The 15,959-nt window shown below is 36.8% G+C and overlaps 3 protein-coding genes across 4 annotated transcripts; 2 read left to right on the top strand and 1 right to left on the bottom strand.

The window, feature by feature from the left end:
- Positions 1-486: 486 nt before the first annotated feature.
- Positions 487-7,958, top strand: LOC115242452 (uncharacterized protein KIAA0930 homolog). Of its 2 annotated transcripts, XM_029818753.1 has the most exons (9): positions 487-1,053; positions 2,431-2,750; positions 2,996-3,259; positions 3,337-3,436; positions 3,894-4,196; positions 5,156-5,374; positions 5,771-6,397; positions 7,363-7,512; positions 7,774-7,958. In XM_029818753.1, exons 1-9 carry the CDS (start codon positions 930-932, stop codon positions 7,812-7,814), a joined length of 2,148 nt encoding a protein of 715 aa, XP_029674613.1. In that variant the 5' UTR covers positions 487-929; the 3' UTR covers positions 7,815-7,958. The 2 variants fall into 2 exon arrangements, with proteins under 2 accessions (XP_029674613.1, XP_029674614.1); XM_029818754.1 differs by lacking the exons at positions 5,156-5,374; positions 5,771-6,397 and having other exon boundaries at positions 488-1,053.
- A 67-nt stretch (positions 7,959-8,025) lies between these two features.
- LOC115242454 (vascular endothelial growth factor A-like) lies at positions 8,026-10,638 on the top strand. Its single transcript, XM_029818756.1, has 4 exons — positions 8,026-8,525; positions 9,406-9,670; positions 9,907-10,104; positions 10,309-10,638. Exons 1-4 carry the CDS (start codon positions 8,417-8,419, stop codon positions 10,355-10,357), a joined length of 621 nt encoding a protein of 206 aa, XP_029674616.1. The 5' UTR covers positions 8,026-8,416; the 3' UTR covers positions 10,358-10,638.
- Positions 10,472-15,491, bottom strand: LOC115242453 (arylsulfatase B). Its single transcript, XM_029818755.1, has 8 exons — positions 15,216-15,491; positions 14,338-14,511; positions 13,357-13,569; positions 12,695-12,944; positions 12,344-12,523; positions 11,623-11,892; positions 11,199-11,472; positions 10,472-11,084 (listed from the first exon to the last, which is right to left on the bottom strand). The coding sequence occupies exons 1-8, from the start codon at positions 15,330-15,332 to the stop codon at positions 10,913-10,915; spliced, it is 1,650 nt and encodes a 549-aa protein (XP_029674615.1). The 5' UTR covers positions 15,333-15,491; the 3' UTR covers positions 10,472-10,912.
- Between the last annotated feature and the right edge of the window lie 468 nt (positions 15,492-15,959).

The following is a 15,959-nucleotide window of genomic DNA, read 5'->3' as shown; positions in this document are numbered from 1 at the left end:
GCGAAAACGTTCACGATAAACATTCATAGCGCGTTTGAAAACACGCAAATCTTTATATAATATAAATCATATAAAATTTAATTTTCTGCCGTCTTTCCACGGTTTTTTATCAGATTTAGTAATCGTTGGTGCCGAGGAGAAATTTCAACTTTTCTCAAAGCAATTCTTGTCCCAGATTGATCGGTCTTTACTTTACTCTCTTTATTTTTATTCGCTTTTTACTCTTCACAAACTCTTGACAAACATAAATATGATCGTGTTGGAGAACTTATATCAATAAAAGATAAATAAAACGAGACAACAAGTATATTTGCAAAAAGAAATTATATTTGTTTGTCACGTGACACTAGTCGCATTATCGGGCGCTTTTTAGGAAAGTTTGATCAAACTCCTAGCCAACATTGTCGTCAAGCTCGTATAACGGGTGTCATTCGAATATCGCGCCTTGACAACGATGACACATACAAGACGAGAGACACGCATGCGTTACATTATCGACAAACGCACTCGGCACGGTCAGTCGCGGCCGAGCCGCGCCGCGCGAGGAGCTCCGATTTGACGTTTCTCTCCTCGTTGGCTTGCCAACAACTTGCTCGCCTGTGAAGCGTCACATTGTTGCAATTTTCTCCGATCGTTGTGACTTTCAACTTGGTAAAATGGGAAAGTCGACGTGAAATTTCCTCGTCATCGGCCGCCGTCTGTCCGTCATCTCGTAGCCGCGTCATCGGAGCGGTTCTCCAAACGCGCATCGGTCCCTCGAAAGGCACCATCGGCCGCTCGTCGCGTACGCCGCTCCTGGTTTGACGGGGCCAAGGACGCTCCGTTAAACACAGCGACGCAGGTGGAAGACGGCACAGACGGCTGTCAAATCGCGAGAGGAACGGGACGGTCCAGGAAGGAAGGCTTAGACGAGGCCACGTAGTTTAGCCATGGCAAGCCTCGCGAGCAGCTCGTCGTCTGCGGGCCTAACAAGGGCCCCGACGATGCTGGAGCAGCTACTCGAGGAGATCAATTTCCAGAGAACAAAGGAGCTTAGGCAGATGCTCAAGGATGGTGTGTATGCGACCGAAGCGGTGCGGCCGGCATTGTTTGTCTCGTTTAGGGGGTGAATAGTATGTGTGTGAACGCGTCGTTGAAATAGGGGTGAGAATGTGCGCAGGGTGATTCGAGGTGTCCGAACGAACGAATTATATAGAGAATATTTCGCTTTCGATGGAGTTAAATGACTGCCGAAAAATAGGACCATCTTGCTTGAATTTGAAGAATGTGTTTTGAGGAAATTGAATTATTTCGGTTTTTCTTTTTTTTTTTTTACTGTGTTTTATTATTTTATAAGATTTTATGAGAATTTTTGGTATATTAAAAAAAATTTTTAATACTGTTTCTGTTTTGTTACTGTTTTATTTATACAATTAGCTTTTATAGATCTTAACAGTTTCGCGGATACAAGAAGATGGATTCAAATATTCAGATGGCTTTAAATGTTTTATTACAATCATTTATATAAATATCCTTGGCCTTCAAAATTCATCGTACAATGCATATAAAGAGATGTAATATCCGCTTTCAACAATATACGGCAAATAGAAAAAACTTTTCTAATATTGAGAATTCAATGTTATACAATTTCGATTCTGCAGTTCTCTGAATGCTTCAATGACGAAACCGCCAATCAGTCAGTTCGCTTGTTCTCATTATTGATAGATATTAATAATTATTTTAATTAAATATTTTATTAGAAGAAATATTTGCAATATGTATGCATTATAATGAAATTTATAATTATAAAACATCACACATATCAAAAACAATGTCATTTGTTTATTTTTATTTTGTTATATGAATATAATAAATAATAATACGTTAATAAATCTTTATTTACTCTCTTCGTCATTTTGTGTTTTGCATTATTTTGCTATTTAATATATTTTTGTGCAGCACACTTATTATTTATCTTCATTAATTATAAAACATTATATACATTATTATATTATAATTTCATTTATAATTCTTTTAAATCTTGGAGCGTATTTGTATAAGTAAATAAAGTCATCGCGATTTAAACACATGTATACTTAACTATTATTTGTCAAAAAATTAATTAACAATTTTTATATATAAACATATTTGTATATGAATATTAAAGTTTTTTAAAAAAAAATATTAAAGAGATGCTATTAAAAATATATCTTAGTAAGACCTCTTCTCCATCAGTAACCGCCGTCATATAAGTATCGATTACTTGATATTTCCCGCCTCATTATATTGTGTCTCCCTCTTTCCGATTCACCCTTTCGCACGTAATGTCGAATCGATTGAGGGTGAATTTGATATTAGCCGACGTTCTTGAAAAATTAACCGCATCTCGTATGGCAAGTTTTGGCATTTAATCCGCGTCTCTAGACATGTAATTTTTTTTGTTTTTGCCAGATTCCGGATTTGTTGTATTACAAGGCACAACTTACTGGACGGATCTGTTCGTCCGGCACTTCCTGTTTCAAGCGGAGCATGCTATCGACGGCGACGATTTGCTTTTCTTTGTTCGAAAAAAACATGTGAAGACTTCGTCGAGGTATCTGCCCAAATTCGAGACTGAGGTCGATGTATTTCGTAAAGACAGCAAAAAACTGCCGATCGGCGATCCCGACATCGATTGGGAAGAAACCGTGTACCTGAATCTCGTCGTACATCAGTTCGACTATACGCTCACCTTGGCGATTTGTACGAGAACGAGCCCCAAGGAATTGCAAGTGAGAATCGGCGATTGATGACCGCAAAAATATACAAAATAGTTCAAATCGATTATACTTTCTTTCAATTTTTCAATCAATTTTCTCTTTTCAAGAATTTGATATAATGCCATGTATATTTTATAATCTTTTAAATTTTTCTAAACATTTATTTCATATATTTATTATACTACTTATTCATATATTTTTTATACTACGTAACCGACAACTAGGATCCTGTATTAACGTAACGCGATTCTTTTCAGGTACTGCGAAGACATTCTCAGAAAGTATATGCCAGTCCAAGTCGACGGCGTATGGACGCCAAAGGCGATCTGGAGGAAATGACATACCCACACATATGTTTCATGGTGGACAATTTTGACGAAGTTTTCTGTGATATTTTAGTCAGGGACGGGGAGATGGTATGCGTGGAGTTAGTCGCTTCCGACCGAGAGGGTGCCATCCAGGGTGTCATCTTTCTCGGTTCCATCAGATACGACGCTTTAAAAAAAGTTTATGACGCGAGGGTGAGTCGCTGATGACCCTATGATGATATCAAAAAATGCGTTATCGGATTTTACATAGTGGTTGTTTTTATTTTTAGTCGAGTCTGAGCACCAAAATGGCGCAGCGAATGACATTCGGCCTCTTCTCCGGCGCGGCCTCGCAAAGAATAGAATTCGTGCGAATGAAGGGACCACGTGGTACGAGAATTTTAGTGTACTCTTTTTTAATTTATATTATTCTTTTATTATTTATATTATTTCAACAAATAATCAACTTTTGTTTTCAAACAATCTATTCAACTCGCAAGTCATTAATTATTACTTTACTTGATTGTTTCTTTTTATTTTCAAAACATATGCGTTATCTTGTTTTTCTTCTCTTTTTATTCATAATTGGAATTTCTATATAGTAAGTCTTCTTATTAGATAAATCTAGAAACTAAAGATAAATAAGCCAATACGAATAAATAAACGTAAGTGTCAGTGCGAGGGTGTGTTTGCACCTTTATTATTTAGCATAGTGTAAGCGCGAAAGATGGAAAATAATATTTTTATATTAGTATAACAAGAATGACATGTAAATGTAATAGAAAATTGTAATAGAAAACACAATAAAAAGCATTTTAATTTATGTATAAATATCATGATCGTTTAGGCAAGGGGCATGCGGAGATGGCCGTTACGAAACCGAAGGGTTCCGGCGCGGAGACGCCGACGTCGGAGCCGGGTTACTGCGCGACTGATTTATGGGACGCCGACTGGGACGACGCCGAGGATCTCTTCATGTATCGCCATCAACGAAGACTTTCCGATCCCAGTGCGAATCTCAACAACTTTGTGCGCGGCGGCTGGAAAACGAAACCGGACATGGTGGCCACGAAGGCGAGATCGGAGAACGAGGGTCTCGATTCCATGGCGAACGGTCTCAGCGAGATTGAAGCCGGTGACGTTCGAGACGGTAATTATCCGAGGCGCGACATACACAAAGTCCAAAAAACAGATCTTCTCTTCCCCCGCTATACTTACTAGATTTTTAATTTTACACTCTTAGACTGCGGCATTCATATCCCGCATTTAGCAGTTCAATTTCAGATTTTTTTAAATGATGAACAATATGAGTTTTTTTTATTAAGTGAACTGATTGTAAATTTTAGACAACATGTATTTATAATATAATACAGCGGGATATGGACGCGGGATTTAGCATCTTTCTCTTCTCAATGTATTTCGTTCGTATTCACTTTCGATCTGTGCATGCGCCTGCATTGTATCTGTGTGATGCACAATTGTCTTGATGTTATCGGGCGTATATAGACGTCCCTCGACAATATCTTTCTTCTTAATGCTGGCAACTTTGTATAGACTTGAGCCTGATCGATTTAATCACTTTTCGAAGGTGTAAATCATAATTGCATTAGCGCGATAGAAAAAACAAACGCATGCATACGTTAAAAAGAGTTCACGTCCCACATTCACGTCCTCTTTATTTTCTCGTTTAAACTGTATGCACAATTCAGTGCGCCATATAATAACGAAATTTTTTTTGTTATTCGAATATACACAATATCAATTTATACTTAGATTACTTAGAACGGCGACGAATTTTTCTGAACGTCTCCTTAGATTAGTTGACGTTCGGAATTCACAATTTTTTTAAATATTAGTATAGCACGGTGTTATGTCAAACTAAACGACGTGAGAAATAGAAATACACCGAGAAAAGAATAGATTCTCTCTATTTTTACCAACACCTCTAACCATCACTACTTACCACCACCACCACTACCAGCACACACTAATCTCCGATTTGATCGATCGAAGTCGCGTGAGAAAGATGACAGAGAAAACTAACGAACGAAAGAGTTTCTTGTTGTCTCTAATAATTGACACGTGCCATGCCGGCTCTTTCCTTTGTAGCCGATGTACAGGATAGCAGCTGGGGCGGCCGGGACTCACCAGGAAAACGCAGGAGTCCCTGCGCCCCTCGTCGACGAAGATCGTCTCGTCTGCCGCCGACCCGGCAACAACAACAACAACATCCCGTCCACAACAAGCAACGACATCATAACGCTCGGGAACGATCCGGGAATGAGAACTCGCCGATACGCAAGGAGGCGATCTATCGCGAGACACACGGTGAGTGTGCTCGTTCGCGCTAAAAACGATCGGTCCCTCTTGTCTCTGCTCTGACCGATGCTCTCGCTTCTCTTGTATGACTAGTAGAAACTCTGTAGCTCCTTTCCAAAGTGCCATCGTGTTCCGTGTTCTTGAGATAAGCTTCGACAAAAATATTCCAGAAACATCAATCAAATATTTCAATTTATTTTATTTCTTTTTTGTGTTTGAGGTGTGAAACATAAAGCTAAAATATCTGCCTCTTATCTTGATACAATTTTCAAGTACACCGTAAAGTAAAGTTTTTGTGCCTAAACACGAGAGAGAAAAACGCGAGAAGAGACAGGGAGCACGATCGTTTGTGATCGCGACACGGGTACAATCGCCGTCTAAATGACGACGTGGTTCTCGCGGCAGGTTTCCACCACAATCACCAGCAGAACAATCATCAGCAAAACCACCAACACCAACACATAGAAGTGGGCAGCGAGATCTTACTGCCGGCCGGCCGGTGCCTGACGGACGACAACGTCCGGCAGAAGCTAGACTCTGGCGCGATATTGGTGCACGGCAAGGAGGAACTGCCGCTGGGCTACGACGTGGGGACGGAGGACAATAATCGGAAACGACGGCCGTACAGCGCCGGCCACCTGTTCAATCATCATAACGGCCTCGAGAACGACGACGAGGAGCATCGGCGGCTGAGCGACGACGAGCTCCTGCGGGTGAGACGGATCGACGGACGTCGTCGTCTGCGAAGCGCCGGTTCCGATCACGAGGACTACGCCAACGGGCACAACAACAGGAACAAGAACGACGAGATCAAGGACAAAAACGCAAACGCCCATCACCATCAGGACGCGACGAGCGCCAACAACGACGTCGCGTCCGCGCGTCGGCAGAGTGCCACCCTGCCCCGAAGACGACGTCGAAGGGCGCTCTCGGGCAGCTTCGCGGGTAACCCCCTGCCTCCGCATCGCGTCACACCCGACGGCACCGCGATCTACTACTGGTGCGAGCTCCCGCGCCGCCCCGGCTCACAGGGTAAATTCCTTCCTATCTCCTACCCCTCAAACCCTATCTAAAAAAAAAAAAATAGCCCTCTGTTCTCCGTTCCCGACAAAAGCAATCCAAAGATTATCATCTTCATTATACTAATCCGTTATTTGTATAAACGTGTCCAAAGCATGACTGCGATTAATGACTGTGTTTATGGGATGGTGAAATGACAATGGCTGTGAGTTGCGCATGAGGGTGCGATGGAGAGTGGTAGTGGTGGTGGTTTTTCGAAGAGAAAGGATAACGACCGGAGATACTTGTTTAGAGAAAGTAACTTTCGGTCAATTGTTCGTAATTCGATTCTCGATCACGGATATTTCACCACCGTTAATAAGCATAGTCATCGAAAGTAGGTAGATAATTAATCTAGTTCGCTTTATATGAACACATGTGTCAATTCTACCTTTTAATAATACAACGAGAGAATTTCATGGAATATAGTAAACATTACTGATTCTTCTTGTAAAGTAAATATAAAACAACTGTGTATATATGGATTTTTCTTGTACTCTCAGCATATCTGCGAATCTATTTCTATGTGTAACTTGCATAATGCGATACTTTGCATATTGTGCGTGAATGAAGTTTATCATTATTCTTTGGAGTATAAAAGCGAAAATTAAAAGATTTCCTTGTACTTGTCACTCTGTTTGCACTTGCACACGCATCTTTATACACAAACACACACACATACACACACACACACGATTTGTGTATCATACCGCATTTGAATTTGTTCATTCATTCCACTATGGCTCGTAACATCTTCATGAAAATGTGACATTTAATACCACCTTATGCTTGTACCTTACTCTGTGTTTCATCGCTCGATTGAATGTCCGTCCCGTGCAAACGATTTCATCGTCCTGTCAATTGAACGATCATTACAGGATATCAAAAATGTAGCGTTCGATACGGTATAGTGATTAATAATGCTCTTTTTCTTTCAGAGTTGGATGACGGGGCGTATAATCCGCTCTGGACGATGCGAGGGTTTACCCAAACCTTTCATTTCTGGAAAGAGACGAAAAGAGCGCAGTCCGTACCTCTGAATGCTTTTTTGACATACATTACATTACCATGGTGGAGCATAGCCAAAGGTAACAACAAATTATAACTAGCACATCTTTGCTATTTCACATGTAGAATGTCCGAAAATTTAATTGCAGAATTGTGTCACTATATGTTTAATATATTTTTTCAGTGTATTTTCACTCATAAATATTTATTATAAAATACTATAAAAAATATTATAAAATTGGCACGATTTGGCCGTTAAATTTTCGGAGACACTCCTAATACATGCGAATATATTATGATACTTGAGTTGTCCGATTCAATCGCAATAATTTCTATTGTAGATATTTTGGATCACCGGGAAGGACCTATCTTAACGTTCTAGCCAACAATATAACATATATTTTCCGTCTAATTTCAATACTTTCCTTTTTTTACTTTGTACGTATGTCGTCGTAAGATTGTGGCCCAAGGAATATATGATGTATAGTTTAAGTAATAAATGAGAAATATATTATTTACACACAAATGTGCAAAGATCACACTACGTATGTTTTCATGATTTTTTATGTCGATATAAAAAAAAAAAGTAAAATCGAGCTACGGGTTTTTTTTCAGATATAAAAAGTGGAATTTTAGACTTCCTTCTTTGCAATCTTTGAGGATCAAGGTTGATGATCAAAATTGACAATTTAAACGCGAGTTTTAAGCTTATTAGACGCGTTTCATCACTGTATATAAGTAATAAATCAAGTATTATCTTGTTCGCGAAATATAATCGTGACGTGAAATATTCGCAATATTTCGTACAGCGATTTCCTTCCTCGTCTTAGTTGAACATTTTGCGGCCAAGTTAAAAACCGCACATTCTCCAGCCGCTATAAATAAAGGAGGAAAAAAGTTCATACACTCATATTATATCTAACGACGTGTCGTGTCAGTACGAGCGATTTTGGTTTATCGTGCTCCGTGTATCAAAAGCAAATCATGAAATCTCTCATGATAATTTGTGCTTTAACAATTACTTGGATTCACATCACTGAGGCTATGTGGTATAAAAACGATGATCTACGTACTCACGACGGAGAAGTGATAGGTATTAATCGGGAGCTTCTTTCACAGATAAACAAATTAAAATTTATTTTTATACAAATTTCTGATGTACATCTGTTTTTATCAACGTTATTTTTTATTCGTTGCATTCTCTCGAAAAAAAAAACTGAACTTTAAATGTTAAAATAGAGTGAGTACAAGACACACATATGTTGCGTAATTTATACGATCAATATTGCATCTGCATGAAATCCGATGTGGAGAGTCTTCTCTGCTTGACTTATGCAGATTATTTTTTTACATAGCATATATAGAGATATGCTATTTACTCGGAAAATCCGATAACGAAATAAATTCTATTTATTTTTTTCTATTGTAAATAGCATCGATCATCACTTTCTTATCGATCGATTTTATTTCTTTAAAGCTCGGTTGCACCAATGTTATTTAGACCTTAAGCAAGACTTAAAACTTTTGGCTTTTGGCAATAATCAATGTTATTTGACTTTTGGCTTCGGGCCTAAATACTTCGCGTTAGAGACGCGTACACTATGTTCTTTCACATATAATATTTCGTCGCCGATTCTGTTTAAAACAATTCTGTTTAAAACAAATAAGATTTTTCTGTACATCGGCAACGAACACATGGAAAAAAAAAATTTTAATTGCTATTTGCCATGAAAAAAGGAATAGTTACTAATGGAAAAAGTCAATACGCAAAATTTATTCGTTATTAGTGAAGCTATTATGAATGTCATTAGTGGATTGATAATCATTGACCCCTCCTGTCTATTTCAATATAACCCAACATACTTTAAAAATTTATTAAACAGATAAGAGAGCGACTTTACTTTACTTACAATTATCTCTCAAGTGATTAATAGTTTAATTTAGGAACAAATCCTGCAAAAATTTGTTAATAGGATGCGCAGGAAGACGCATGCAACTGAATTACCAGATGAAAGAGGTGATATGTGTACCGAGACGTACCTTGGTGAAATTAATACCACAACCAGGCTACATCTTTTATCCAAATTACGCTCCCGTAAAAAGATGCAGCGGGTTTTGTCCCCACAATAAATTATGCATGCCGGTTCAAACAGATGTCAAAAGGATCGTCGTAAGAATGGATGGCTATAACTCGAGCGAATGTTATCACGTATTAGTCGAAGAGCACGTCAAGTGCAAGTAAGTTCGCCTTTTATGTCGCCTATATTTTCTTTGTTTGAATACGACAAACATTCCATATAATTCCGACCATAACTATCCGACCATTTCATTCTATGATAAATTCGGCCAAAGAGGCTAAAGAAACAGAGGCGTCTTTGAACAAGGAAGATTGTCGCGTAAAACGCAAATCGCGTTACCAGAATTAATATAGCATTTTTTGTACGTCCGTTGTTAACAAATATAATATATTTCAGATGTCAATGCAGCGTAAAGCAGAGTCATTGCAACACTCACCAGGTATATTCGGAGAATAATTGCGCGTGCGAATGTAAGAACAGAAGGAAGTGCAACGAAGAACGCCAAATGGTTTGGAACGAAAACTTGTGCAAATGCATTTGCAACAAAGAAGAAATCTGCTCGAGCGGACTCGAATGGGTCCCTTCTCTTTGCAGGTAAACAAGAAACGTAAATTTGAAGTGGAGAATCGCAACCCGATTTCTTTTTCTATTTCTCTCTTTATTTTATCTTTTCCTTGAATAGTAATTATCTATATCATACTTAAGGAACGAGATATTTACTATTGAAAAATTTATAATAATGTAAATAATTTTTTAATTGATATTAAAATAACATACATTTAAACTTTGGCATTTTAGGTGCGCCAAGATTATGGATTTAGTACCGTACATCGATATCAGGAAATGATGCAAAAACGATAATCCACAGAGGAATTAAAATCTATCTCATTTTAAAATATTATAATTATTCAATGGTGACTTAAAAAACGAATAATAATAGTAAATAAATCTTCTTACATGAGACATTTTATACTTTAATTTATTCGTCTATAAAGTCATACGTGAATTTTTTTGCTAAATGCATTAGAATCGTGCGCTGGTGTAAAATAACATTAAAAAATTGAGCAATAACATAAAATTAAAAATTCATGCAATTGTTATAAATAAAATAACGCTTCTAATTTAATATTAAGGAGTTATTCTATAATCTGAGACTATAATCTAAGATATACATTTCTTTATTATTGATATATATATATATATATATAAAAGGTAAAAAAAGATTATATCTTTATAATTTTATAGATTTCTTTGTAACATAATAATATTTCTTGAATAAAAAAAGATCTAAATTATAACGTAGGCAATATTTTCAAGTATATATATAATCCTTGTAAGGATTATATTATTCATCACTTAGCGGGGAAAAAACATAAAATTAATTTATCATTACTATAATCAATCAAGCTGGAGCACTCATCATAACGTTATTAATATAATCTCCGAAATTATTCCAAGTATGATCCCACAGATTCGGATCGGCTTTACTATCCCATGGAAGATTTCCAGGCAAAATCGCGGTGTTATTGATCTTCTTCAGCTCTTCCTGTAGCTTTCTGACGATCGTGGGGAATCTTTGACGACACGCAAAACAAGATATAATTAGATGCGAGCATATTTTTGCAGATTAAAATAGAATAAAATTTTAGAATTAACATAGAATTTTGACGGAGTAATATTTCACTCACTGTTTGACAAGATTATTATCCTCGCAAGGATCCTGGTAGACGTTGAAGAGACACGGCTCTTCTAACGGTTTGCAGATCGGTAGACTGTCATTTTTTGGCGGGCACTTAATCATCGCGTTTTCGCGCAGGAACCAGATAATTTCCGTGGTAACACTCAACCCCACACTGGTGACAGCGCGTCCCGCCGTGCTGCTAATCACACCATCTGCATCGTAAATCCATTCCCTGCCGGATGGGCCGTACCATCCATCCCATGCTCCCTTATAAGTGGATCCTATGAGAAATCAAACTGAGTCGAATTTACGGTATTTATTACTTTCTATAATAAATTTAAGGGAGAAGAAAAAAATAATTTAAAAAAATGTTTTTTTATGGTATTTTAAAGTTAGAAGTATAGAATTCTTTATTCTTGAAATTCACTTACCCTGAATGAGTTTCCAGTCACCAACCGTAATAGCAGACACACCATAAATATCGTCGATGTTGTGAAGAATATTTGCTCGCGGCGACTCGGTATCCTCGCTAAGCGCATTCCACAAATTCATACCGTCGATCGAAGTTAAATTCAATGCATTGCCACCAGCAGCTGTTATGAGTGTCGGCAGCCAATCAGTAATATGGATCATCTGTCTGCTCACTCGGCCAGGGCGCACTAATCTGGGTGACCATATTAATCCTGTACCCCTGACGCCACCTGATTTGATCGTAAGTTACAAAAAAATTTATTTATTTATAAATGTTGCATTAAAAATTTGTTAAACTTTTTTTCGATTATGTCCCTTCTCTCACAATATGCTGATTTAATTAATAAGCTAATAAAGTGCTAATCCGCCAAAAAGTACCATGTTATAAAACAAGATGTTTTTATTATAATTTTTGAGTTTCATAAATAGTTATTAATAGTTCACGTTCTGAAAATTGCGAGCACTAATAAAATTATATAATTATAATAAATAGGATGTAATTAAGAAAATTTTTGTAGCAATCGTAATTTGTTAAAAACCAATAGCAAAGATATTTTCTTACTAACATAAGCTAATAAATACTTTTGCTCGTCAATCAAGAAATCTTAATCGCGTTAAAAAATGTTTATTATTATCTGACATATAGCTATACATAATAGTATCGTACTCGAATAAGATTACCTTCCCAAAGAGTATTTTTGACGCCTCTCAGCGGCCAATTAGATGCTGCGTTTAAATTAAATCCAGCGGCAGGCCCACCGTTGTCCGACGAAAAGACGATTATACTATCTCGTAACATGCCGTTTTTATGTAGAGCCTCAACCACTTGGCCTACCGATTGGTCCAGTTTACTCAGCATAGCTATAATTTCAAAGTTATTAGACCGACTATCTTCTCATTAATAATTTGTAATTTTCCGAGTTATTTCTTAAGAATCGATATCTCAATTAATTCTCTTAATTCAGTCAATAATAATTATATGTTCTAATTTTAATTTTGTTTAACCGCTCACACACACTTGTCAAATTTTACCTGCGAAACGTCTTCGATTATAATCGAAGATATTTTTGAATTTAGCGACTTCTTCGTCCGGCGCTGGAAGCGGATTATACGGGTTTCCGGAATGCACGGCCGCATGAGCAAGATACAAAAACATCGGCCGGCTAGAATTGTGATTGTCAATCAGTCTCACTGCTTCCTTCGTAAAAATATCCGTGGAATATTCACCGTGAAGATCCCATGCCGGTTCCATACCCCGCCTTATGTCCAAACCCCAATAAGGCTGCACAAAATTTTCAGATCATATTTTCATTGTCTATAACAAATATAACACAATTTTTTATTCATGTAGCAGTTATAAAATAATTTTTTGTATAACGCTTTTAATATAATATAACATTTTCGTGAAAAAAAAAATTAATTGCAAAATAGGACATATTAATTTAAATGTTTCAAATTTAAACAATCTTGTTTCTTCCAAAATTAAAAAAGCAAATATTTTCACATTTTTTCTATATTTTTTGTATTTAATTCATTTAATATTTTTCTATTTAATGTTCTCATATTACACACACAATAAACGAACATTTCATGTTGAATGAATAAACGTCAAAATGATCGAATCATTTTAACGTTAATTTTATGTCATTTTTATCGCATTGAATTAAGTCATATCTATTTGTATGCTCGCTCACATTTTCAACAGCTGTGTGATCGTAATAATCGTGATGGCCTGTCCAATATCCGGTGTGGGTGTCGAATCCCCTGTAAGTCGGAGTGTACTCCTTTTTGTAAAATCCTAAGTGCCATTTGCCGACAATATGTGTGCTGTAGCCGAGCTCTCGCAAATATTCCGGCAGAATCTTCTCGTGAAGTGGCAATCCCCTAGGCTCCGCGCCTTTAAGAACCTGAATTATTCATGGAATCCGAATGTCGTTGGCTTTAGTAAAAGTCTACTATTTTTCGAAAAATTAGCACTTTATTACTATCTTAATTAAATTGTTACTATAAAGTACATTTAATCTCACGTTTTAAAATTCTACAAAATTTTTAAACTGTCAAAAAGGATATCCCTGATTTATCTTAATACGAGTCAAAAAACTGCGAAAAAAACATTATTCATTTAATGCTATTAATTGTGTAATAGTAGAAGAGATACGTTAAAATTTTTCATGATGCGATCATTCATGCGATCTTTTGTTTGCTTTGTATACGTTTTCGCATACATAGTGTATGCGAATAAATTGACACAATGTCCCTCTCTCTTTCTCTGTATCACTAGATATGATAATTTCCAATTGAACTATCCAGGTCAACGCGGCAGAAGTGCAAGGGAGCATAATATCCCTTTTGTACACCGCTGCAAGCAGAACAACAATAACATTTCCGCCAACTGATAGCTCTCAATTGCATTTATTCATTGACAGGTGTAAGAGCAGCTCGAAGAAACTAATAAATCAGTCAATTGTGACAATTTTGATAAGTAATATTTAAAGGAAATACAAATTTTTTAAACAATTGAACTTGGTCACATAACGCGTTAAATAATTTTATTTCAGAAATGCCTGTTTTTTTTTTATGCAACGAGGACATTCGTCCACGTTTTTCTTCGTTTTTTATTACATTCTCTTAGTAAAAAAAAAACACTTAATAAAGTAAGATGCGCCAGCACTTACGCCATGCTGCATTCCGGTGTGAATGGGATATTTGCCGGTCATAAGAGCACTTCTGGACGGTGTGCAGATTGGTGTGACATAATATCTATCGAGCAGTAACCCGGAATATGCCAGAGCATCGATATTCGGCGTTGGAATTTGACCGGAACCATGAAAGCCGACATCATTCCACCCCTAATAAGAATAAGAATAAATCCAAATGCAATCTTTTTTCTATCTTTCCCCTCTCTTTCTCTCTCTCTCTCTCTCTCTCTCTCATTCTTTTGACAGAATCTTAAAATAATTCGTTTCAATTTTGATTTAACGTTTGACCTAACATTCTTCACTTATATCTTATCTTTTCTAACGTGATAAATTTATGATAATTCATCAAAATTTTTTTCACAGGGTATTATTTTTTTATAATTTATACTTTTGATGCATAAATTGATTGAGATTGATAAAAATTTCGAAGAGCACTTTATATTTACGAAATACAGATAAATGTGTATCTGGAGATTTTGTATATAAAAAAATTCCTCTTGACAAGTTTTTATACTTTAACAGAAGTACAAAATATTACAGAATAAAATATTTCATCTGTTTAATATAAACTCACAGTATACAATTAAATAGATACATACTTGATTATTTGACTTTATTAATGTCGAACGTGTTTTTACCAGATTTTTTTCTTCAGCCTTTATCTAAACTACTATTTTTTATCTCTATTGTAAAATAGCAACCCATAAAAAAGATGCACTAAACAAAAGTTGTCTTATCGCAAAGCATTCGTATCTTATCTTTACTTATTGTTAGCATTTTTACTCGATAATTTTTTCTTCAAACTTTTTCGACCGAATAGAATTTATCTTCAAACTTCGAGAAAGACAACTTGCCAAATCGTCCGCCAGGATAAAAATGATATGCGGCTGTCTCGTCGAAGACGCGCGAGTCGCAATGAGTAGTAGGATCATGGACGATGTCCATTGCCCGATCCCCGATGGATGACCCATCGTGTATCGTGTCCCTCGCTCTTCTTGGACGAGCGCGTCCCCTGAAACCGGTTTCCGGTTCCCTCCACGAGAGAATGCGGAACAGACTCTATTTAGATGCGTACACGACGGTTAGTTGCATGAAACTGATCTCTCTCTTCCGAGACGTCTTTCTCCGAGATGATGCGGAATCTGCGGAATGAGAGGGACGCTCCTCCCACCTCGAGTCAATCATCTTCGTTCATCTCGCGTTTGTCACGACGAGCGACGGTCTCCTCCGTGATTAATATATATTGCACGATGTTATAATTTATTCCGGCAAGATATTATCTCGCTTCCGCGTGTCCGTAATTCAGGGAGCGTAACATTCAGATCTATGTAATTATATTCCCACTGAAATGTCATGCTATATTATCTTCTTTTATCAGAAACAGACGAAAAAGCAAAAGTACGACAATATGCGCAAATCCCATTTGTCATCACACTATCACGTAATTACTGTGAAAATAATGGAACAACTACATTAGTGCAAACAAGGAGAAATAATTATCATGTAAAAATATGTTGGAAATATTTATTTCTTAACTAATCAAAAACTTTTTAGTAATGCAAGAAATTACTTAATTATTTTAGAAAAAAGAAATATAT

This window comes from Formica exsecta, unplaced genomic scaffold (assembly GCF_003651465.1).
Source record: "Formica exsecta isolate Colony F162 unplaced genomic scaffold, ASM365146v1 scaffold599, whole genome shotgun sequence".
In the NCBI taxonomy this organism is placed as follows: Eukaryota; Metazoa; Arthropoda; class Insecta; order Hymenoptera; family Formicidae; genus Formica; species Formica exsecta.
This window is presented reverse-complemented; position numbering and strand designations above follow the sequence as displayed.

What these genes read in the sequence shown, in the direction of transcription:
- LOC115242453 (XM_029818755.1), bottom strand. Translation starts at nt 15,332, where the DNA reads ATGGGTCATCCATCGGGGATCGGGCAATGGACATCGTCCATGATCCTA. An exon ending in CAAAAATACTCTTTGGGAAG is followed by an intron (nt 11,893 to 12,343) that starts GTAATCTTATTC and finishes CGATCAAATCAG; the next exon opens with GTGGCGTCAGGGGTACAGGA. An exon ending in TGACTGGAAACTCATTCAGG is followed by an intron (nt 11,473 to 11,622) that starts GTAAGTGAATTT and finishes GATTTCTCATAG; the next exon opens with GATCCACTTATAAGGGAGCA.
- LOC115242454 (XM_029818756.1), top strand. Translation starts at nt 8,417, where the DNA reads ATGAAATCTCTCATGATAATTTGTGCTTTAACAATTACTTGGATTCAC. An exon ending in GAAGAGCACGTCAAGTGCAA is followed by an intron (nt 9,671 to 9,906) that starts GTAAGTTCGCCT and finishes AATATATTTCAG; the next exon opens with ATGTCAATGCAGCGTAAAGC. An exon ending in TGGGTCCCTTCTCTTTGCAG is followed by an intron (nt 10,105 to 10,308) that starts GTAAACAAGAAA and finishes TTGGCATTTTAG; the next exon opens with GTGCGCCAAGATTATGGATT.
- LOC115242452 (XM_029818753.1), top strand. Translation starts at nt 930, where the DNA reads ATGGCAAGCCTCGCGAGCAGCTCGTCGTCTGCGGGCCTAACAAGGGCC. An exon ending in TAGGCAGATGCTCAAGGATG is followed by an intron (nt 1,054 to 2,430) that starts GTGTGTATGCGA and finishes TGTTTTTGCCAG; the next exon opens with ATTCCGGATTTGTTGTATTA. An exon ending in CGAGCCCCAAGGAATTGCAA is followed by an intron (nt 2,751 to 2,995) that starts GTGAGAATCGGC and finishes GATTCTTTTCAG; the next exon opens with GTACTGCGAAGACATTCTCA.